We start from the raw sequence: 23,577 nt of genomic DNA, 5'->3' as shown, positions 1-23,577 counted from the left end.
CGCAGGACGGTGCCACTCCAGTTTTTAAGTGGTGAAGGCCACTTGGGATCACAAACGCGAGTACTGTAAATGCATCGCATCACATCGCGGCAGTTACCCGATGCCGTGCAAATAACATAGAAACAGTAAGCCCATTCCCCAAAATGTAAAAAAGTATTTCTTTGAAAAACACGTGAGAAAACTGCACAAAAACAAACAGTGCACCTTTCTCTGAAAATTTGTTCATCGCTCTACACAAGTGACATGTACTCGCAGGCAAACGTTTGGGCGATTCAACCTGGCGGTGGAATTTCAGAACGAACCTCAAGTGGACAAAAGACGTTTACAGGCGATTGTAAATCTGACCTTTGGCCAAGTGTCGAATGTTCAACGATTGAACACTTGAGTACGCACAACTTGCAGTGATTCTCAAAGTGTGGCACGCAAAATAATTACCCAATGAAAATTTTAAACTGTGCATCAGGTTCAAGTGGCTTTAGCTTATGTTTTGGGGGGTTTTTTTCCCCCCCTGATCCAGGACAGTACTTCAGTGCTTTGGGTGAACTTGCGGCTGTTTCAGTGCATTTGAGGTCCATCCCGAAAGGTCGGCTGAAACCGAAAGGTCGGCGGCTTTCTCAGTGCGGCGGCAGCAGCAGTCGTTCCAGGGCGCACTGCACATGCTCCCAGTTCTTCCACAGTAGCGCCAGCAGGGACACGCCCACGCAAGTGAGGGCCAGGCGCAGGCGGCTGCGCAGGAGCGGGGCGGCGAACTTGGCCGCCGTGGACACGCACACCAGGATGACGGTGGCGAAGGCCAGCATGATGTTGATGCACTTGCCCAGCAGCACCTTGGCGTCGGCGTTCTCCAGCTGCACCGTCTGCTGCTGCTGCTGCTGCTGAAGCTCCAGCTTGGACACGCGCGTCTGGCACGACTCCAGCACCTCCTGAAGGCGCAGACGCAGACACGTTGGCGGAGGCGGTTTCCACCCCCCCCCCCCCACCCAAGCTTACCTGGATGTCCCTGGCCCTCTCGTAGGCCTGGTAGGCCACCTTTTCCTCGATGCTGGCCAGCTCCTGTTTCAGGTTGCTGGTCTCGTGCTGGTGGAGCTCCGTCAGGTCGTTGAGCTGGTCCTCCAGGCGCTCATACCTGAAGGCACGCAAAGGGAGTTGAAGCCGATTTTGGCGGCAAAATGGCGACGTCGGCGGCGCACTCGCCTGTAGCGCTCCTCCTGCAGCACCTGAGTGAAGTACCCGTAGTCGCGTTGAAACTGCGCGTTGAGCGCCTCCATGTCCTCCCCCAGCTGCGTCTGCGCCTGGCGCATGTCGCGGACCATCTCCAGGGCCTCGGCCAGCCGGCCGCCGCCGCCGCCCGAGCCGGCCGCCGAGCCGCCGGCCGGGTTGCCGTTGGAGTCGGCGGAGGCCGAAGTCCCGGTGGAGCACTCGTCGTCGCTGTGGTATTTCACGTCTTTGGCCACGGCGGTGGCGCTGCCGCTCAGGCCGCGGCCGGCGACTTGGCCGCGCAGCCCCGAGCCGGCGTCCAAGCTCTTGAGGTGCGCGATGTTGTCGGCGCTGCCGTACTTGTTGCGGATGAGGCCGGCCAAGCCGCGCGACTTGTTGAAGAAGAACGGCGGCGAGAGCGACACGCCGGGCCCGACGGTCTTGACCTTGTCCAGGGCGGGGTGGCGGCCCGAGGCGCCGACCTCGCGCTGGCCCCCCTCCTTGCCGTGCCCCCCCGAGTCCCGGGCGCCGTCCTTGTGGTCCCGCTTGCCGTCGGCCTCGCCGTCCCGTGCGCGGCGGTGGTACTGCTCCAGCTTCCTCTGCAGCCTGCCGATGGAGTGTGCCGACTTGCGGTTCTTCTTCTCAAACACCTGGCGGATGCGCACCATCTGCGGCGGTGGGAAGTCGCCGCTCAATTTCCACGGCGCCGTAAGACGGACAATTTCTAGCCGCAAAGTAAAACCTGCTGCTTGTCAGCGTTGTTGACCAACTTCAGGTACTCCGCCACGTTCTGGTCCCGTGCCGTCTGCTCCACCTTGATCTGCTCCGTCACCTAAAGCACCCGGGACAGTTTTCTAGCCGTTACGGCAGTACACGTACAAATCGGTCATCTCGTCGGGCATGCCGCTGACCTTGAGGATCTTCTGCTGCAGGCTGTCGATGCCCAGCGCGCCCTTGTTGAAGTCCAGGCCCACGCCGTCCGCCACATCCAGGTTGGACTCGGAACCGCCGCGCCGCATGGGCACCGGGATGCTGAGGACATCGCAGCCGCTACGCTCCGCCTGGACACGCAACGGCGTGGTGGAGGGAATTTAAAAAAAATAATCATAATAAAAATGAAAAAAAGGAATGTTTTTACATGAAGGGAAGACGGGCTTTTTTCGCACGCATCTGCAATGTTACATGAATCAAATCTGCTCCCCCAGCTTCATTTCCACATAATCGACACTTTAAGCAGTGTGCAGAACCAATATATGCACGTGTGCGTGTCAACGAGCGCGTTTTGACGCCTCTCCGCTGTTGCTAATGGCGCCAGCAGCTCAGCTACCTCACTTCATTAAACCAGGAAAAAAAAAAAATCAAATAAATTGTGCCGAAAAGAAGGGGACAGATAGAAGAAGCTGTTCTGCCAAAGGAGCGCGCACATTAAAGTGTCTGCGTCTAAATTAAGAGCACATTGAAATTCGGGGCACGCTCGCACGCAGGGTTGGAAACGTTGCTAAAGTTCATTTGGGAAACAGAAAAGGACGCTTTAAGGTGAAATGAGTCGGAGGCCTGCAGCAGCAGCTTCAGAGAGGAACATCCTGTAAGCTGTGGATCACACACACACACACACACAAAGACTCTTGTTGCGCTGCATGCTTGTGCGGCAGGGAACGGCTCCATGTAAATCCCGCAACAATTGCGGCTCGTCATCGAGTTAAAAATCAATCCAAATGTTGGCATCGCGCGGCCGGCGACTATGACGACAGCGGCCACACCCGCAACGTCTCAGATGCCCACGGCGCTTTTGCACATGCTTCATACGGATTTCAAAATTCAAATAATGCAGAAAAAAAAAACACACACACACGTTGTAATCCCTCCTCTTCCCTACTCTTGTAATCCCGAGAGTTTAATCTGAAAAAGATTACCCAGCAACCCTTGCTTCCTTTTTAAAAAAAAAAAAAGGGGGGGGGAAATGCTGAGGAGGCCAGGTGACGACTTTGGACAACGACAAAGAAGGGAAGCAATGAGGACGCTTTGCAGAGGACAGTGCGTCTCACTCACTCTAATGTGCCACCCCCCCCAAAAAAAAACATTTCATACAGCAAAAGCATCATAAAACAGAATGTCGGGAATCATGCGGACGCAGAGAAAGAAGAATTTCACAACTACTGTTCAGTGAGTCTGGGAGAGGCAGGAATTTTTTTCAGCAGAGGATAAAGAATATATGCCCGTGTTGCTGAATTGTTTTTGTTCCAATAACCACGACTCAAAGCTATTTCGTCAAGGCCCTCGACTAGTTTGAAATCAAACTCAGGATGTGCTCCTCACACGGAATCAGCTGTTTGGATATCTATTTGGATATCACTTTAACAGACAGAGTATTTGTGCCTCTCTTAATCCACAGCGTGTTACTCACACACCCAATATGGCTGCCGCACGTGTGTGTGTGTGTCTTTCATTGACGAGATTATCCCACATTAGCGCTCTAATCCGTCGCCACCGGCCCCCGCATCCCTTCGACGTCGCCGTACCACCGCTGACGGGCGCGAAGCGAGAGCGCCGTGGAAAACCATTGGGCCGGTTGCCATGCCAACGGAGCTGAATGAAAAGCGCCGGCAGCGAAGCCATCGGTCGCAATCTCTGCCCTCCCCTTTTTTCTTGCCTCTCAATGGCTAAAGCCGCAAAGCGTGATGTCGTTCGTTACACGCTTCTGGAGTCAAGTCGCTTGGAGAACCCTCGCGGCATTGATTCATTAAAGCCGCGCTCCGACATTGAGCACTGAGATTATTTCCAAATAGATGCGGATCTATTTTGAGATGAGCTGCTGGGTGGTTTTGTTCATTTCTTTTACGGGATTTCGTGGCAAATTTATAGTCTAGAGCGTGCAAAGCGTTATCGGGGTACGAATTTCCATCGCCCCGAGCTGGCTGACGTCACTTCCGATCGCCGCGGCTTTCGTCTCATCGCTGTCATTTTTACAGGTAAGCTCGGCAACATTTGTCACGATCCGATTAAATGCGCGCATTACTGCTCCGGCCCAACAGAGGGCGGCACAGTAGAGTCGGCTGCTCGAAAACGACTATTCAAATCAAGCCGATCGGGTTTGACGTCACAATTTTGCCACCTGAAAATGAGTCGGACCTTTTTTTCCCCGCAAAAAATTAAAAAGTTAAAAAGGGGAAGTGGACACCCATGAGGAAAATGCTCCAAAATGTACAGCAGGGCGCCTGGAGACAAACCAGGAAGAGGAAGAGCAAACACAGCTCGAGACTTTCACTCCACACAGGAGAGCAAACAGGCATTAAAAGGCCATTCGCATTGATGCCCTGATAACGAGACAAACAGTCGGGCGACTCCATTTCCTTCAAAGGAAGCTTCTTATCACACGTACACAGCGCGACGCATCACGGGACGCAGACAACCCGGCTCAAAGTCTGCGTTGGGAATCACTCCCTCGCCACGTCGCCGTGCCCGAGCGAGTTTGCCATTTGGTAGCACGCTCCCGACTCCTCAGGAAGCTGCAGTCGCTTATTGCAACCCGAATCAGCCTCCATAATTGGACGTTCTGTCCAAAATGTCAAAGGGAACCTCTGGCCTCTGAAACGTAATCAAGTAGTCAGAGTGAGATGAAGCGTTTCAATCGCATCTCCGGGACGCGCCGACATGGAAAAGCGTCGCTTGGTAATTCCCGGAGTGAACGTGTACGAGCATGACGGCGCAAAGTATCACCTGAACGCCCCCGGAGGAACTCATCCAGGAAGGCGGATGCGCTTGAAAACAAAAAACCAGGACCATGTGCCTCTCGGGGAACGCTCATCTCCGGGTCGTGACCTTTCAAGAGAGGCCCGCTCGAGCTTGGCTAACACAGGTCAGCGTGAGCTGTGAGCTGGGCGTGTGTGTGTGTCAACAATGCACAACATCAACCTGAAGGAAAACAACATTTGCAGCAAAGAAGCCATCTGAGTCATCGCGCGCGCACTCGGCAAACCTGTTCTGCACTGCCTGCAAACAACCCCCCATCACTGCGGGTCCACTTCATACCATCCGATTAGACTTCAGACGTCGTTCAACTCCATTGACAAGGTGGCTGTTTGAAAAGTGGCTCGTGTCGAGAAAAACAACAGTGACGCCACTTCAGAATAAAAGCGCACCGTGTAGTCTTGAGCAAATATCACAAATCGGCATTCAAGCCCCCCCCCAAAAAAAGCTCAAATATTGCTCGTTTGTCGCCGAGACGCTTCACCTTCACCCACGAAAGAAAAGTCATTTTGTCAATGAGGTCTGGCACGCGAAGTGGTGGCGTGTTTTTAGGAGCACATGTTTGCGGTTCCAGAAAAGTGTTTGTTCTTCAGCAATGTGTCACGCGGCCGGTTTGTTCATATTTCATGACTACATGCCACCAAATTATTTCGGAGCAGGATCGCTTGTTTGGTGCCAAGTAGGTGACGAGTTGCCCGATTCGTGCCATGCAAATTAGAAACGTAAGAGCGCACTTGCAATTGCTCGAACGTGCAGTTCATTTCGGTCAACTTGTTGAGAAACAACGTCAACGCGTTTACCATATTAGCGTCGACGGGGTGACCTCAGCCCGACTTGTGGTAAACTTTTCCCCGAAGCTGCTCCACCGGGCCCGGACATCGTCTCGGCTTCGACGGTGCTCCACTCGTCGGCTTTCAAAAGGTCCGTTGGCGGGTGCAAAACAAAAACATCCCCGGTGCCGAGATACCGGACACAAAACTACACAAAGCTACAACGCAGCGACTCCGAAAGGGATGGCGATGGTGACGGTGAGCTTGTCCACCGCGGCAGCCCGGCGACGTGGCTGACGGTCCACACAAGCCGGCGGCAACTGCCGAAACTACTGGGACGCGCGTAAGCCCCGCCCGCCGCGTCCCGAGCGGGGAGGTGTGGCTAAACAAATCAAAGATACGCTGCCTAAATTCACGAAAATAAAACACATATCGATGAATCGAGTGAAAATTAGTAGTAGACAAAGAAGCTTTAAATACATTAAATATATACACAAATAAATAAACGTTTTGTACATTTGGTTTTGATTAATAAACGTTTTTAAAAGGATCAAAGTTGAAACGTACGTCACGCCCAACATTCAATTGCCACTTTCATTCACTATAAGTGTACAAATAAAGTGTACAAATAAAGGTTTAAATCAGTGTGTGCTTCGTTCTTGAGTCTATATGAAGTTTTCTGCTTTTTTCATCAAAATATTCAATGATTTTCTTTTCTTTCTAGAAGGGGCGATTTTCCGCTTACGTTTGTCTTGACACAACGTCTGTCTGGGTTTCCTGCAGTCGCTTTTGTGTCCTGAATCGTTAATACACGTGTGCCCAACAATAATCAAACTAATTAGTGTTCCGAGTGTAATGGGATATCTCAGGGCGCACTCTTTGTTAATAATTCATCTCATCTGGCCAGTGTGTCACCTGAAGTGTGCGTAAAAAAAAGAGAAAAGAAAAGAAAAAGCTCACCGAAAGGCTTTGGCGTCCTCTCACGCGAACTTCGAACCCGCTGAGTCTCCACCTTAAAAGGACACCCTGCGTGATCTTAATCACCGGGACAAATAAATGCGAGCGTTGGCAGCACGGAACCCCCGGGGGGGCTTTGCCTGAGGCCTTGAGCTCTATTATTGAAGTCAGGCAGGCTGTTGCTATCGCTCTGCGCATATGTGTGTGTGTGTGTGCGTACACTGATTGATGGTCCCCCAGCTCTGATCAATACTAATAACTTTGCACACTTCCAGTCCATTGCAGCCACGCACTGATTAGCGTGATCGATACACACGTGCTAAACAGAGACAAGGGAGACGGAATTCTCCGAAGAGTCGATGATGATGAAGACGAAGAGACGAGACGTGCGTCAGGAGCAGGCAGAGATGCAAGATGAGCCCATTGTTCTCCTCTGCCGGCGCTCCCGTTTGTGTTCTCCACGAACTTCCTGCCTCACTTCCCGTCTCCGACCGGAGATACGTGAACGCCGACAGCGAAAAAGGATTGGCGAGGCGCAGAAAGTGAAACGCGCCGCTGACACAAGTGACACAACATCCTCGGCCACAAACGCTCAGAGGAAAGAGGAAATGAATCTGGCGAAATAAAACCAAGAGCTCAGTGTTGCTCGGCGACACTGGCCGTGCGTCCCCCGGGGAAAACGTCGCCTGGTATTAGCAATCTGGAGAATGCGTCCACATGTGAAAACGCGTGCAAGGCAAAACTCGCGAGAGCGCACCGGATTCACTTTTTTGTGCCACTTTTGTTTTCAGAGGTGGGCAATAGAAATTTTCTAATAAAGGTTAAGAAACAGCGGTCCAGTTTTGCCCCCGCCTCTTGAATTTCGCCCATTTTCTTTCTTTTTTTTTTTTGCGCAGCCTCTTTTGTGCGTTCCTGACAGGGGAACTAAATCATCGGGCGTCCTGAATGGACTCGCCAAGGCCGCGGAACGCCTGGCGGTGCCTCCGGCTTGTAAATTGAAAGCGACGCTGCAGACGCGGGGCCGTCATCGCGTATCTCACGCTGACAGTTTGGCCCTTTGTGCTGCCATTGAAGCGCGCGCGTGCGTCTCGCTCTCCGGACTCGGCCGAGGCGCTCGGGCAGCAGATGGAGCCACCAAAGCGCGGCGCCGAACATCTGCGCAAGACCGTCGCGACAAGATCTCCTCCAAGGCCCAACCTTCCCAAACGTCGTCTTTCATGTTTCGCCCCGGGCACCGCACGCCATACGCTGGCGGCGCTCGTGACCTTTGGGGTCTTTTGTCTTGCTATGAGTGGTTTGAAGTTTTCAGCAGGCTAAAGGACAGTTGCGGCGGGGACACGCGCGCACGCCGCCGCCAACGCTGGTGGATCACCATCAAAGGTCATCAATCACGCAATTGATGACCTTTGATTCACGCGAAGGGCCAATATTGTTCGCATTGCATGTACAAAAAATGTATTTGAGTTCAACGTCCCTCGTGGAGAGCGCGGTCCGTGCCGGCGTGGTGGGAAAACAGGAAGTGCTCCATTAAACCAGAGCACTTACGCAACATTTTTCTGTTGTTGTTGTTGGGTTTTTTTCCTTTACGCTGCTCCCTTGCATGGAAGCAACATACGTTTTTATTTCCGTCTAAACTGGCACGGATGAGTGCGACTGGGCTGAAATAGTCCCTCGCGGGTGTCTCCGTGCATTTAAACACATCTGCCGTTATTCCGAGCGTACAGAAAATGCACAATGTCAACGCACGTGACTTCTATTGGTGTGTTTGTTTCCTCCCCCTACTGAGCAGTCAGAGAAAAGGTGCGTCCGCCTGCCTGCCTCTGCTCCTTCCACATTCTTGAAGTAGAACGCAAGCAAGCAAAGGTCGCCCCAAACGTGGCGGAACTTGTCTGCCGGCTGCAACGCACGCCGCTACTTGCAGCCATCCGCCCTGACATTGCTCTGATTGCCAACAGACACGTTTAAAAGTCAACAAAACGAGGCTACCTCAGTCACGAAGATGAGCGGCAAGGCGCTGTGGTTCTTCCTCATGGACTCCGAGCGCACGGCGACAGACTCGGGGCTCGTGTCACACTTTTATTGTGAAAAGGCGACGTTTCCTGTTTCGGCAGCACCTGCCGTGGCGTCAGCGCGCACCCTGTCGGACACAAGCCAATGGCCTCGGTACACGTCGCCATGGCAACCACTCCTCAGACCAAGGATGGAGACAACTGGGGGGGGGATTCCCGTGCGGGAATCTCCCAGAAGCCTCTAGGGGGGGGACAACACTCCGAATTTACAATATGTGCTTCTTAAGGGCTCCAAAGAGCGAAGCCGAACCCGGAAGACGGTGATGATGTCACAGAGGTCCAAACCGTTCAGATGCAGTACTACCATTTGTCCACAAGAGGGCAACGTTGCACCGTTAAGTTGCTGTCGTTGACTCGGGTTGGGCAACCCCCGCCATCCCTGCAGACAACTACAGGAGGGCCACCGCCTGAGGGAGGGAGGCGGCCATGCCCATAGGTGCCCTTAGGTGGGGGGGTGGTGGGGGGGGGCGCTATTCACTCCTTCCCTAAAGAGTCAGAAGACAGGACAACTTATTGGGGTTGCACTTTGCAACTGCACTGAACTCATTTACCACTTTAACGACAACCTAATGAAAAACATTCACGTTTGTTAATTAAAAGGTATTGATTTGAACACATTTCTGATTTTCAACGGGCTGACTAAACATGATCTCATCGCGTCGTGACGTGAATTTATTCATGTGATACAAAACTGGTTATGGGTCACGGCATGCGTGGATGTTATCAGGCCGATGCCGCTGAGGTTGGACTGTACGTGTTCATGTGTGCGTGTGTGTGTGTGTGCGTGGATGCAGGTGTAGCAGCTCACGCAGGCCGAATGGGGGCTGCTGGTGGCACAGGCGATCCTATCAGTGTTTGCCCAAAACACTCGGCTTCTTCTCAGCAATTTCAGCCCGAGTCAAGGCTTGGTTACTGCCACTACTTGTACTTTTTAATTGGACTTTAGACTTTCATTCAACACGTCCACAGAAGTGAGTACACACATGTGTATGTGCGTGTGTGTGAGTAGAGTAAAAGGTATGTGTTGATGTGCCACGCAGTGCCTGTGAATCACTCGTAATGTTTTTCTGGCTGCGTGTCTCGCGGGCCTTCGTGTCGGTACACGCCAGCTCTTCCTCCTCCTCTTCCCAAACACATTTTTTTGCGTCGCATTAACGAACGATTAAATGCACGCTTGACGCTGTTTTTTTTGTGGTCCTTTTTCATTATGAGACGGGACATTCGGTCCTGTTTGACCCTTTTGGGCAAATAGACACATTTGTGCGCATCAGTAGGCATTGCGTCTGCATGAAGGTTTTGTCAATAAAGTTTGGGATACTTGAAGAATAACACATTGACATTTTTGAGTCATCAACATATAAAAAAAACCCAAAATAAAAACAACAAAAACGAAAGCGGGACCCTTTCAGTGTGATTATGGCTCTACCTAGTGGACAAGCTGAGGAATGACACTTAACTTTGAACTCCCCCAAAACATCCAATTGTCCAAAGTGAGGAATACGATGACAATTGCGGCTTCTTTCAGGTCTCGTTTGTAGTTATGAACACACAAACCGATCCACAATACGAAACAACAATTGTGTTGACAAGCTATTACGTCCGACATTGAGGCCCAAGGAAGACCCCAGGGATCCATGCTAAGGGTCCTAATGTTTTGCGAAAGAGGCCAATCTAGTGGAACCGAGTGTTGAAGTGAAATGCGTCAGCCTGGTGGTATTGACACAGGTGCTGGCGGCTTCTTTACAAGCACATCGCCGAGTAATTTCTTCAGCCCACGACATGATGTTGGCTCATCTTTTGAAAAAAGGCGTGAGCGCGGATGACATCAGGCCTTGAGTAATAATAATCAGCGAGTGTCTCACTGTCTGGATGGGCCTTCCCTGTTCTGGCTTGCTCTCATGCTACACAAGCATTCCTGATGTGCGTGTGCGTGCATGCGTATGTGTGTGTGTGTGTGTGTGTGTGTGTGTTTCGATGTAATTAAATAGCGCATGGTCGCTCCTTGGAGGGAGGGGGCACCTCAGCGTGATATTTTTAGCCTGCAAGGCTTTCTCCCCAAGCTGCCCAAGAGGGCCATTGTTTTGGCTGATAAAAATATGACCTTTTTTTCCTCCTAAAGAAATAAGTAAAGGCCCAAAAAAAGCATTGGGGGTGGGGGGTGGGGGGATATCACTCTGTTCTCATGATCTTTCCGATGGGAAAAATCCAATCTATGTCTCGGAATGACGGCGATGGGCGCGGCATTGCCCCCGCGTGTCTGCGGGGAGTACAAGCGGGCCATTGTGCATTTGCAGGCACGCAGCGCCGCCGCGACACACCGACTGCGGCCAAGCACCACGCGGCGGGCCGGACGGCCGGCGAGCTGCAAACGCTCTCCTGGAAATCGGGGCATAGGAAAAGCAGAAGGGGTGGGGGGGGGGGCAATCGAAGGTTCTTGGCTCGGTTGAGGAGTTGTGTCTTCACGCCAAGGACGATTCCCAGCGCGGGGAAGTCCTCCCTCAACAAAACAAAGAATACAGCACAATGCCGAGGGTGACGGGCATTGGCAAGTAAGGACACAAAGGCAAAACAAGTTCCATTGTGAAAAATCCGTGTTGTTTTTTTTTTTTAAATCATGACATCATTCCACTTTTTACTTGAGCAAACGACCTTCCTTTCAATAAGCATCGAGCGCTTATATTTTCCAATCTGCTTTTCAGGGTCAAGGGTCAGGGGGTGCGCGCTGGGCAGTAAGTGAGGGACACCCTGAACCGCTTGCCAGCCAATCACAGGAATAAAAAATTAAAAAAGAAGAGAAGCCGCTCACCTCTGGCTGTCCAACATGGAAACTGGACGAGCCGAGATCAGGTGGGCACCTCGGCGCGTCACGGCTGGCGAAGTGCCGAAACCCAAACGGCGCCGACGGTCGACATTCTGCGGCGCCGTGTGAAGAAGGCCGGTCGCCGCCTGGGCTGTTTTGGGAGCGACACTGACGGATTGACTTCAGCGCACGGGAGAGAACGTCGCGGGCGATAAGGATATATTTGACAAAGCCGTGTGAAGAATTTCAAGGTCAAGATTAGCAAACTGTCACATCAAAACAACGCACGACGACCGCAGCCAGACAATCTGCTAACTTTTGTTCGGCACGACAAGTCGCCTCAAAGGAGAGAAAAAAAGACACGAGAAAAAGTCACGGTGCATTGATAATTGTATTATCATTGCATTGGAAAAGCCCTCGGGGGGAAGGGGGGCCGGGGCGGGGGGGGGCAGGGCAAACAGCGCGCCACGCGATGCTACAAAAAGCCTACAAGTCCAAGCTAACGTAAAGCTGAAAAATTGCTGTGCCATGACAATCAGACTTAAACGGAGATACAAATAAGACTGTACAAAGAGCACACGGAAGGAAGCCGGGATGACGAGTCATCTTGAAATGAAAAGAACAAAAAAAAAAAGAGCTGGACTGGGACTGTGCTCGGGCCTAAACCTCCTCACTTGATTCTTCTTCACACACACACTTCTACATCCCCATGCACATACCGAGGCTATTACATTCACGTTTGGGGGCGATTGTCCGCCATCTTGCACCTGGCCTGGCGAGGACTGAACCACCTGCAGTGGCTTGTATGGCTTGGTCTCCCTCACTGTGGCGTGTGTGTGTGTGTGTGTGTGCGTGTGTCCATGTACACACTCGATGGCGTGTGTATGTGCGGCCATGTTCCATTCCAGTCCATTTTGCTGGTTAAAGTGCACAGAAAGAGAGAGAGAGCGATTTTTGTTTTTTTCTCCACCATTGTCAATCCAGGTCACGAGGTCAAAACGATCATCCGAGTTGAATAATCCACAATTGAATAATCCGGGCCTGGAGTCCGTCGCCAGGAAAAGTCTCAGCCGTGCGTGCGTGCGTGCGTGCGTGTCTACCAGTTGCAGTCCTTCTTGAGCAGCGCGAGCACTTTGCGGCCCAAGGTGGCCGTCCAGGGCTTGACCAGGCTCTTCATGTTGACCAGCAGGTGGCCCCGCTTCCTGTCGGCGTGGCCCGCCACCAGGTACTCCACACCTGACCCACGTCACAAATACCACACCGGAGTGCATTTAATGCGTTGAATGATCGACCGATCGAAAGTAGGACGCGGCCCCGCGATAAGGCCCTTGCGGGCGGCCCGGTCTCAAGGCGAAAACTGACCCGGGTTGAGGATGGGGCAGGTGCAGCCCCGGGCCGTCCAGGACTCGGGGTAGAGCGTGACGCGGCCCCGCTGGAGCTTGGCCGCCTGACTCAGCACCTTCTGGACCTTCACCTCCACCTCGGCGTGCGAGCCCTTGTCGTGGGCCGACAGGACCTTCACCTTCAGGACTGAAAGCCACACACCGGTCAGGGCGGGGTGGGGGGGTGGGGACGCATTAGGCGTGCGCGCGAGGCCTTGACGGCTTACCGTAGGCGTAGTTCATGGTGCAGAACAGTTTGCTGTTGGTCAGCGGCTGCTCTTTGCACTCGCACTTCTCTGCGGGGGGCAATCACAGCAATCCATTAATGTGTGGCGTCCAAAGAATGCAATCCTTGTGTGTGTGTGTGGGGGGGGGGGGGGGGGGGGCGCGATGGAAAAGCGCAACAAACGCACGCACGCACCTGAGTAGTGGAGGGCAGAGAAGAGCTCGTCCGCTCTGAAGATCTTGACTTGCTGGCTGGCGTTTGCCTCCAAGTTGTACAAGTCCGACCTGCGGGTAAATGGCCGTTTTTCAGAACAAATGTTATGAGAACAAAAAAGATATGGTGAGGATGATGGATCACCCCCCTTCCCCCTCGCCCCCCTCCCACTTACACCTTCAGAGCGTTGGGTTTTTCCAAGTCGCAATATCAATACAATGGGATTTTGGCCTGTTTTACTGCCACTTCTCCTCTTTCCTCCCTTGGACGGGGGGAAAGTGTCGCCATCGAACGACTGAACTCGTTTCCCCGGAAGACTCTTTCGCGGTCGACTCACCCGTGCACACAGTCCCCCGTGATGGGGTCGCAGTCTCCGGCGCAGTCGCACGGGCGGCAGCCGTATGGGTGGAAGCCCCAGTATCCCGCCGCGCACCTGTCGCAGCGGGCGCCGCCCACGCCGGGCTTGCAGACGCAGCCGCCGTCGCTCGGGTCGCAGGGCGCGTCGCCGGCCGAGCCCGACGGGTGACAGTTGCAGGCTGGGGGGGGGGGTGAGGAGGGAAGTTAGCCAAAAGGTCGCGTCTTGGGGTCAACTGCAGCAACGCTGCGGGCAAAGTTCGCCAAAGTAGCTTTGAATATCTGCGCGTTGTGAAGCAACCCGAAGCAGCCCGTCGCCATTTTTGTCTCGGAATCTCGCCTGAGACAGACGCATCACGCCCACCTCAGGAAGACCAAACGTGAGAAGATCAACAAACACAGCCCGAGGCAGACAATAGCAATAAAGCCGTCAGGATATCACCTTCGGGGGACTTGACCAGCGCATTTTATGCGCTTTTAACGTGCTTATCTAGCGTGTTAATGTTCAACAAAGATTATGGGCAGCGCCATGTGACGCCGCTGCGACACGCGTGTTTGTGTGCGCGAATGTCACGAATGTGATGCAAAAGCGGCGGCGTGCAAAGACTCGCGCGCTGCCTCCAAAGAAGCCGTTTTGCTGCCTACCAGCTTGTGTGGCGCATGACAAGATTGTTTTCTTAACCCCCCCTACCACCCCCCGCTGACTCTGGTATGATCAAAATGTTCCTCGCCAAGGAGGGAAATTCCTTCATTGTCGGCGCAAGACGAGAGGATTTCACAACCTTGATCTTATTTATCCTCGGTCACACGTAACCTCATCAAATGGAATCCGATAGCCTCCCGAGGCCCTTTGGTTCCTGTGGTTACAATTAAAAAGAGCAAAAAAATGAATGGCGGGTAAACGCGGCGTGTTTGGAGACGGTCTGGTGCATTTTGACACTTGTTTTGGGCACACACGCACTGCGGCATACCTGCAGGGCTGAGCTCACGGCAGGGTCGCATCTGACAGATAATCGTTGGCGAGAATGTAGCCAGCGCTGCGTGTTTATAGATGACTATCTGGTGTTTACTCAAGACTCATGCCATCGGCGGAGGGGGGTGGGGGTGGGCGGCAGCACGCCGCTCGGCCCCAACACACTTACGCTTGCAGGAGTCGGGGGCGGTGTGCGGCCGCCGAGGGTCCCGGTAGAAGCCGGCCTTGCAGTTCTGACACTGGCGCCCTTCGGTGTGGTGCAGACAGTCGCACACGCCGCCGCTGCGCTGGCCCGAGTCCCGCCACGTCGACCAATCAAAATGGCAGCTGTGAGCGTGTCCGTTACACTTGCACTCTGGCGGAGGGTCGGGTGGGGTGGGGTGGGGGTGGGGGGGTCGGGGGGAGATATGGAGAAAGGTGAGTGGGTTGGACACACATAATAAAATAATACTCAAGATCGATAGCGATGCAATGTTGTGAGCCAACCGCAAGACATCAAAACAGCCCAGCCTTGTACCTCACCAAGATGGCCGCCCAACACACACATTTGAGGTATTTTAATGCTGAGCCAAACAGTATCTGTAGCAAAATACACTCAATTAGTTCCAGTTGAAGACCAAAGACCACCTCTGTTCGGCGCTCGACTCGGCGGGCCCGGATTTGACGCAAAGTACGGCGCCAGCGTGTCGGGCGGCCATATTGGTCAGGGCCGAGTGCGCGATTCGGAGTTTGCGGCGTCTCCACTCACTGCGACACTCGTGCGGCGCCCCCGTCAGGCCGTCGGCGGGTTGCCACGGTCGGTCGTTGTAGAGCGCGGCGCAGCGCTCGCAGTGGTCGCCGGCCGTGTTGTGTCGGCACACACACTTCCCGTGGACCTGTCACACATCGGCTTTGATTTGAGACGTATTTGAGGAAGGGGGGGCAACAAAGACAGCAGTGTGACGGCACACACGCCACAATCTTCTTCTTCTTCTTCACTTCTGACAACTTTTGACCCTTCCGGAATATCGTCCCACTGCGTCCTCTTTCTCGGGCCTATTCCCTCCACCGAAATGAGCGAATGTGGATTGATTGTTTGGCTGGAAACAATAAAAGGGGCTCGCGTATGCTAGGCCTCTGTGTGTGTGTGTGTGTGTGTGTGTGTCTGTGTGTGTGTGTGCATGAGAAGAGTGCAAGTATGCAGCACCGAGAGCACAATAACAATCTCCTTGTCATTCCTGAGAGCTGGAATGCCATGTATGCTGGATAATGATTGAATACGGGGGGGCAAGGGGAGAAGGAGGGGGGCAGGCGGGGGCAAGGCATCTGAGGAAGCTCTTTATTTGTTTGCGTTACACCGGGCTACTGCTATGTGGGACACACGCGGTTACACAACACGGAACACGCCAACAACAAAAAAAAAAAGTACTGTACGCTCGCTAAACTCCGACATGCTTTCCCACGCTGCGTGTGCGCATGTGTGAGGCGTGTCGCCGACTTGAGCCGAACACGTGAGGGGGCCCGAACGTGCCCTCTAGCTGAACCGGCCTCGGATCGGCCCGCCGCAGACGCGCGTGCACGCGCGGGGAAACAATTTTTTTGCATCCGTCATTCTGAGCGCATGAATTTGTGTTAGCTTTGTGGCTAGCTAACAGGCGGTGTCATCACTCCCAACACGGGGGGGTCCCTTCATCCACACACACACTCTTGGTCAAAGCACAGGCCATTTGTCGCGTGGCAGCCTTTTGTTGGGTTAGCGGCTTGTTTGGTAAAAAGCACAGTCACAGGATATTAGACGGCGTTGCATTCATTTCCTGGGACTTAGCCCGGTCAGAAGCATGAGCCATGCCGGCTTAGCACTTAAGCTAACGCTCCGTCTTCAACTTACTGTTGATCCTCTACAGCACGGGGGCCCAACTCAAGACCCGCGGGCCACCAGCGGCATTTTAAGCGGTGGCGCCGGCTGGCCCGACCGTGTTTTGGGCACCCCCCCCCCCTGCAACACCATGATGAGCACACAAGCCTTCCTGGCATGACGCGCGCCCTCATTCGTCGTCTTGTTTGGCTGGAGCGCCAGCACGAGTGACACAAAAGCCGACGAGCGCCACTTACGTAACCGTGTTTTGTCCAAAAGTTGTCCAGGTGCCTCTCCCTCCCTCTCTCTCTCTCTCTCTCGCTCTCACTCTTGCCCGAGGAGACACTTGAGCGAGGCTTTACTGTTCAAACCTGCGCCGCTACGCAAATATTTGCAGGCAATATTGCACACAAAGGCCGGCGTGGGATATCGGGCCTTTCAGCGTGGCAATAAAACATCAAATTATGGCCGTGACTGTTTTGGCTTTGATATCGTCGGCAGAGCACCAGAGCATTGCCAGACACTCGCAAACAAAAAAAAAAGTTAGATAGTCGCCAACTATCAGGGGCAAAGTACTTGTCTCACTTTTTGGCACCTAGCGGGTCCTCGTTAGCCTTCTCGTTAGCGCAACTTCACTTAAGGTAGTGAAAGGGAAAGTCCACGTTGCTAGCCACTTCAAAATTCATCAACTTCCTCCTGCGGTCACACCGCAGCCCCTCCGACACGCGTTTTCCTTCTTCTAGACTGTAAAAGCCAACAAACGGCAAAGCAAACCCCCGCCGCTCGACTCCGCGCAAAAAGAGGAAAAGCCATCGAAGGCGCCGGTTTGCGCTTACCACGTGGCTGGCGCGCTCCCGGACGGGCCGGTACCCCGGCGCGGGGAGGCACTGCTCGGCGTGCCCGTTGCAGAAGCAGCTGCCCTTCACGATCAGGTCGTAGATGGCAAAGTGGCGCGTGGGCAGAGCCTCGCCCGGCGCGGCGGCGACTTTGGCCTGGCACGGGCACGGCTGGCGCTCCAGCAGCCGGATGCGAATGTTGGTCACCCGCAGCTGCTGCTGGCCCTCCAGGCCGAATGGGTCCAGAGACTCCCACTTGGGGAGGGTGCGGTAGATCACCTGGGGATGGGGGAGGGGGTGGGGGGTCAAAATAAAATGCATTCAACAGAGGCTATAAACGGGTTTCCATGTTGCATCCCGTCGTCATGACAACGAGCCCTTCCTTTCACATTGGCTTCCCGTCGCCATGGCGACAGCTGCCGGACCGGTCACACCGACACCCCGAGGAAAGTGCGGCTTTGCCGTGTCGTAGTTGTTCCGCGACCGCTCGGCCTGTCGGGCAGCCAAAGTTTGATGGCGGGAGAGCCATTGATTTCCCGCTGGTTGCAAAAGGCATTGTGTCGGGCATGCCACAAATGAGGGGGCGAGGGGGGGAGCATGGACAAAGACGGGTGTGCGGGGGGGGGGGGGGGCAGAGACGCGGACGCACATCACTCAGGGTGCCACAAAAGGAGCGAGACAGCGCGCCCGTTCCATGGCAACGAACACGCACAGAAAATTGCTGTTGGGGTTCTTCCTACTCCCCATTCCCAAAATAACACCACCGTGTCGTCCTACTTTTTGACCCCCCCTCTATTTTTTTCCTGAAGGGCACCCAAACAACATCCTTGGACTTGTGCGCAGCGTTTTGATGATTAGCGCTCAGGGTGAGAAAAGTTTGGGTGAGCCAGATACAAGTTGACTTTTTATGAGGCCTGAGGGAAGCGAGCGAGCGGGCGGGCGGGCGGGCGGGCGGGCGAGCGGGCGGGTTCACTCTGGGCCAATTGTAATCTTTCTCGCCTGAGTTCCGGCCTGCAAAAAAAAAAAAAAGTCTGGCTTTGAGGCGTCTAATTCCATCAAAGCACACTGGACTGTAACTTGGTAAACATGCACAATGGGCATCGATGGAAGTGTGGGGGGTGGGGGGGGGGCAACTCTTCCGCCCGACTGTAAATAATACGCACGCGCAGAACCGAGATGAAAACCCCGCTTGCCATCCATCACGCCCGCCGTCCCGAAAGGCTCAGACGAGGCTTTGATGCGCACACCTCAAGCCCCCCCCCCCCCTCGTGTTACATTTCAATAACTCGCGGCAGATTGATAACAACCTGCAAGGGCGGGCGTGGCGCAACCCAGCCTGGCGCTATTGTCTCCGTTATTCAATGGCCCCCAAATCAAATTACGGCAAGTCCAAGTGGTGGTTGGCGGGGCTTTCGGCTCCTTTCAAAAGGCGCAAACACACTCGGCCACGTACGTGCGTCTGCAGCATCTGCACAGATTTGTTCCAGTAGGACGGCAGCCATCAATGATTGATGGCCAGCGCGTCTCACGAGCGCTAACAAAGCCACCGGATGCCTAAAATGAGACAGCCACGCCCTTGCCGGCGCAGGCGGCCACCAAGGCGTTTGTGAGGGCCGCCAAAATGGGCCCCACCGTGACTCTTTTTGGCACTCACCTCCCCTCGGGCGCACGGGTACGCTCCGGAGTACTTGGACGTGCAGGCGGCCCCGTCCCGCCCCGATCCGGCCCCTTTGCCCTCCGGGATCCCGAAGGCGGCGCTGCAGTTGCGGGCGTAGTACTGCAGCATGCGCCAGGTGCGCCCAAAGTCCTGCGAGCGCTCCAGCGTCATGGCGGCGGGCCGTGGCGAGCGGAAGACGACGATGAGGTGCGTGAAGTAGAACTCGGCCTCCAGGTCCAGCTGGACCATCTCCGAGTCGGCGCCCTCCGCCGACTGCCACCAGGTGTCGGGGTGGCGGAAGGACGAGTCGGACATGGCGCCCGCCAGGTGGGACAGGTGGGGCAGGGCGGCGTTGCACTCGCCGCACTTGGCGGCGCCGCACGTGGGGCCCGCGTGGCCGTAGGCGCAGTACGGCTCGGTGCCGTTGTTGCCGCACACGCTCTGGGTCAGGACGCGGCGGCCCAGCGCCAGGTTGCCCATGCGGGGGTTGCAGGCGCGGCTCTCGCACCGCGGGGCCACGCCCGCGCGCGACAGCGCCTCCGGCGGGGCGCCTGTTGGAAGCGCAACAAAAAAACGGCATTGGAGTCAACTGTCTGCAGGTGGGGAGAGGTCACCCGAGGAACACGTTGCGCTCATCGCCAGGGGGGGGGGCAAATCAACGCTTGCTTTCTATCCGCCCGACTGCAGATTTTTTTGCTCACAACATCGACATATTTGCCGTTGAACGCTGGAAGGAAAGAATTTCTTCTTTGCTGTTGGAATATAACAAGCGCTCAACACGCAAAGAACCGCCAGCGTATTTGTTGTGCTCATTGATGAGATGATGATGGAGGAAAAAGTGCAGCGGCGTGTCGGCATTCTTGTGCTCACAACTTGTGCTCAAAGATTCAAAACGACACCTCGGGATGGAAATGGCACGCGAGACGGCGCGGAATGACACTGACCTGCACCCGACGACACGGCCGCACTCAGCAGCAGCAGAAGTAGCCGCAGCATGTCTGTCGGCTCAGCGCTCCAAGGCCAGCCGCGAAGGGCCGCGCGTGCGCGCGCGGGGTAGAGATGTTTTGCAAAAAAAAAAAAAAAAAAAAAAAAACGGCGCGGGTTCAAACCCGGTGCAGCCTCCGTCTGTCGCTCAGCTGAGGCCAAGGTGCACGGCGGAGGGGGAGGAGGAGGAATGCGGCGCGAGGAGGAAGCATGATCCCGTGAGGAAGAGCATCGACGAGGTCCGGTGAAAGTCCAGCCCGCGTGCAGCCGCTCCGCAACCTGCAGCGTCTTTCATTTCCACGCGCAGCACTTCGTCCTGCAAGTCTAACTGAGGACCGGCACGCACACACGCGGGTGTGCGCGGTGTGAGGAAGCCGGCTCCTCCTCCTCCTCCTCCTCCACCCTTGCGCTTCCCTTAAAGGAACATCGCGGAATGGAATGGAGGTCCTCCCACATCAAGTCCTGGAATAAAGATTTTTTCAACATGACGTGACTTTTTAGGATTCTGGTTACGTATTGACTTTTTCACTCTTTCGTCAAACTCGACTCATATTCACGGAGGTCAAAGCCTCGTCAAATGGGAACGTAGTGCTTTGGCACCATCTTGTGGCATCCGGGTGTCAAGGAGCTATGTTGAAGGAAGTTGAGGAGCTTCATTAGTCCAGCTTCGCCGCCATTTTGTGGCATACACTGGCATACACGCCTGACTATACACAGTCGGGTTTTTTTCAGCTAAAAATACACCTGTTTTGACCCAATTGCTGTGCCGCATGGTGCTGAGAGACGTTCCGCATATGTTGGTGATTTCTTTTTAGCTTTTAGGATGTGCAGCGAACTGCGAGCATCATAATAAAAGTGTGTCCTTCAAAACTAAGCACTTTAATCTTGATAAAGGCCCCCCGCCCCAATTGGATATCATGAGATTTGCGTCCCTATTGAAGTGGCCAGTGAGCATTGAAACGGGGAAATGTCGCCGTCTAGTGGCCATTCACGGCACATAACGTCGGAAGGGATTTCGCTCTCTTTCCCTCTGTCTGAATGCAGGGCCGTTGGCGTCGACGCTGGTTTGTGAGTCTCCTGCGAAATGGGGCCACGATATTGCCCAGGTTATTTTTAATTTATGGTCACGCTATCAATACAAAACCGCGCTAGCGCAAAATGATTGGTCTTCAACAACTCAGCTCACAATATTTTTTTCTGCCAACCATATTTACATATAACGTGGCCTATCTATCCGATTTGAATTATCAAACGTGTCCTGTGGCTTTGAGCAAAAAAAGCTTGCCCGCCGCGTCAATCAAGCGTTTGCCAAGCACCTCTTTTTGAGTCGATGAACGGACTTTGCTGTAATGCGACCCTCCCGCCTGTGGGTGGCAGTAAAACAAAACAACACGACCTGACCGAGGTCAATTCTTACTACTTCCGGCTGGGCGGGCAGAGCGTGTGTGCGTTTTTGTGCCGACAACCGAGCGACAAAACTCCGACGCAATACGTTACACGCTTGCAACAAGTGCAAATGGTGAGCCCGATCTATTTGGTCATCTCCGCTGTGGGGGATTCAGGTTCATCATCTTGGCGGTTCTTTCCCGGCGTTTTTTTTTCCTTCCGCCGCCGGTTAGCAGTTAGCCGCGTTAGCCCTCGCTGAATACTCTTAGCGGCATGAAGGAGGAAGCCTTGCACTTAGGCATGCCATAACGCGACTCCTAACTTTCACTCCGACTTTTTTGTAATTTTGGATGTCCCAAAAATGCCCGTTTATAAGACACGGCATTTCCAAGAATTAAAAAAATGTCCCCTTTTTGCAGAGTTTACCACTGAACCCCAAGCCCTTCCTGAACGGCCTGACGGGCAAGCCGGTGATGGTGAAGCTCAAGTGGGGCATGGAGTACAAAGGATACCTGGTCTCCGTGGACGGCTACATGAACATGCAGGTGAGGCGCGACCAACGCGTCAATCGAGCGACAGCAAAAAAAAAGTTTACCATGATTGTACATTGCGCAGCCGTTCTGCTGCGTGTGATGCGTTCAGTGGCATCACGTTAATGACGGCGTTTGTGCGTTTTTTCCTTTTTCTGTAAATAGTGAATATACGATCACCCATGTTGTGTAATTTGTTCTGTTGTGCATTTTGTCTTATGGATGATGTTTCGTGAGGCAGAGCCACCAGGGAAGGCGCAGGTTATTTCTGAGACCGGCTTCACATGCGACTTCAACTATTCTTCCTGCCATACTGTGTTACAGTAATAAAAAGAGAAAAAGCCACATCCCAGTGTCTGGTCTTATTGAGGCGGCAGCGACGTGGAGCTCGAGACCATCACAGTTGTGACCCCAGTCACACATGCACCCACGAACAGGTGGGTGAGGGGGGGCGGACAAAACGCCGCAGAGCGCCCGTGACCCGGACGGCAAATGAACGACATTTATCATCGATTTTTATGAGGCGTGGCGGAAACATGCTGAGCGCGTACATGTGCTGTCCGTGTCTACGCAAATAACGAATCACCCTTGGTGTGCCCCCCCTCCCCCCCAGAACCTCCCGACGTGATGAGGAAAGGAGAAAAAAGGAGGAGGACGCCAGGTTGAGAAAGAGAAGATGAGGCCCGAGAAGAGAGGAGTAGCGACGAAGGCTTCATGAGAATGACGCCGCTTCTTCACGCTCACCACGCCAGGGATAAGGTGGAGGAGTTTGTCCACAAGGTCAGCGCTACGCCTTTAAAAAAAATTCTCGCAGGTGCCGTCGTTCCGCATCACCTTACGGTCTCGCCAAGGTGTGGGACAGCCGGTGGCGCGTCACACTTCACGACGTGCTCCCCCCAATTGGCTGAAGGACAACGACTTCCTGCTGCGCGGTCACAGGCCGCCCATGGCTTCGTTCCAGGCCTGCTTCAGGAGCATCTTCCGGATCCACACCGAGACGGGCAACATCTGGACCCACCTGCTAGGTGGCGCACGCGCTTAAATTTTGCTTCTTGTGATGCTTCTGTGACTTGTTTAAAAACGGTGTCGGCGTCCATCGCTCCCTAGGCTGCCTATTTTTCCTCTGCCTGGGCTTGATGTACATGTTCCGACCCCTGCCATCTCGTTACCTAGATGCATAATTTTCCCGCGGGACGCAGTTCCAAATAATGTGTGTTTTTGCGACGCAAGGAAATTTCTCAGTCAAATAAAAAAAAACTAATGCAGGCCTGAGGATTTCACTGTAACGTTTGTTACCGGTAGCGTTTCGTTTCCGTGGCGTCATTTTGACGGTACTGAAAAATGGTTTCCCATTAAAGTCACCGCACACGAGTTGACTCGACTCGATCGAATCTGTCCTGCGTGATCAACGCAATTTCACTGTGCTTGTATGTGTGTTTGTGGTGGGTGTTACTTCGTATTTACTTGCATTTTGTTTTCAGTGTTGGCGGGGGTAAGACATAACGTTATGTGCGCATGCGGGTTGCCATTTTAGTCCGCAAACTGAGGAATTGCGCGGATGACAGTTTGAGATGGCAGTGGAAAAAACACACAAAGGTCTACTTAATACGATATTTAATAAATGGGAATGCTTGTCTGAGTTTTCGTATGAATCGTCCGAAG

The 23,577-nt window shown here is 53.9% G+C and overlaps 2 protein-coding genes across 2 annotated transcripts; both read right to left on the bottom strand.

The window, feature by feature from the left end:
- Positions 1-507: 507 nt before the first annotated feature.
- Positions 508-8,721, bottom strand: tmcc3 (transmembrane and coiled-coil domain family 3). Its single transcript, XM_052055937.1, has 6 exons — positions 8,658-8,721; positions 2,109-2,258; positions 1,940-2,029; positions 1,195-1,865; positions 991-1,126; positions 508-923 (listed from the first exon to the last, which is right to left on the bottom strand). The coding sequence occupies exons 1-6, from the start codon at positions 8,700-8,702 to the stop codon at positions 615-617; spliced, it is 1,401 nt and encodes a 466-aa protein (XP_051911897.1). The 5' UTR covers positions 8,703-8,721; the 3' UTR covers positions 508-614.
- Positions 8,722-11,912: 3,191 nt separating this feature from the next.
- On the bottom strand, positions 11,913-20,447 carry ntn4 (netrin 4). The gene is made up of 10 exons (XM_052055986.1): positions 19,960-20,447; positions 19,013-19,566; positions 17,359-17,637; positions 15,437-15,563; positions 14,858-15,043; positions 13,699-13,897; positions 13,344-13,432; positions 13,150-13,218; positions 12,903-13,070; positions 11,913-12,776 (listed from the first exon to the last, which is right to left on the bottom strand). Exons 1-10 carry the CDS (start codon positions 20,009-20,011, stop codon positions 12,637-12,639), a joined length of 1,863 nt encoding a protein of 620 aa, XP_051911946.1. The 5' UTR covers positions 20,012-20,447; the 3' UTR covers positions 11,913-12,636.
- Positions 20,448-23,577: the final 3,130 nt, after the last annotated feature.

The sequence above is a fragment of the Hippocampus zosterae genome, chromosome 21 (genome assembly GCF_025434085.1).
Source record: "Hippocampus zosterae strain Florida chromosome 21, ASM2543408v3, whole genome shotgun sequence".
Lineage (NCBI taxonomy): Eukaryota > Metazoa > Chordata > Actinopteri > Syngnathiformes > Syngnathidae > Hippocampus > Hippocampus zosterae.
Note: the sequence above shows the minus strand (reverse complement) of the source record. Positions and strands in the feature narration are given on the sequence as shown.

Excerpts from the sequence above, each read along its gene's own strand:
- tmcc3 (XM_052055937.1), bottom strand. The coding sequence starts at position 8,702 with ATGAGGAAGAACCACAGCGCCTTGCCGCTCATCTTCGTGACTGAG. Across the intron at positions 2,030-2,108 it reads TGCAGCAGAAGATCCTCAAG|GTGACGGAGCAGATCAAGGT; the intron begins GTCAGCGGCATG and ends CGGGTGCTTTAG. Across the intron at positions 924-990 it reads AGAGGGCCAGGGACATCCAG|GAGGTGCTGGAGTCGTGCCA; the intron begins GTAAGCTTGGGT and ends CTGCGCCTTCAG.
- ntn4 (XM_052055986.1), bottom strand. The coding sequence starts at position 20,011 with ATGCTGCGGCTACTTCTGCTGCTGCTGAGTGCGGCCGTGTCGTCGGGT. Across the intron at positions 19,567-19,959 it reads GGCCGTGTCGTCGGGTGCAG|GCGCCCCGCCGGAGGCGCTG; the intron begins GTCAGTGTCATT and ends CGCTTCCAACAG. Across the intron at positions 17,638-19,012 it reads ACCCGTGCGCCCGAGGGGAG|GTGATCTACCGCACCCTCCC; the intron begins GTGAGTGCCAAA and ends CCCCATCCCCAG.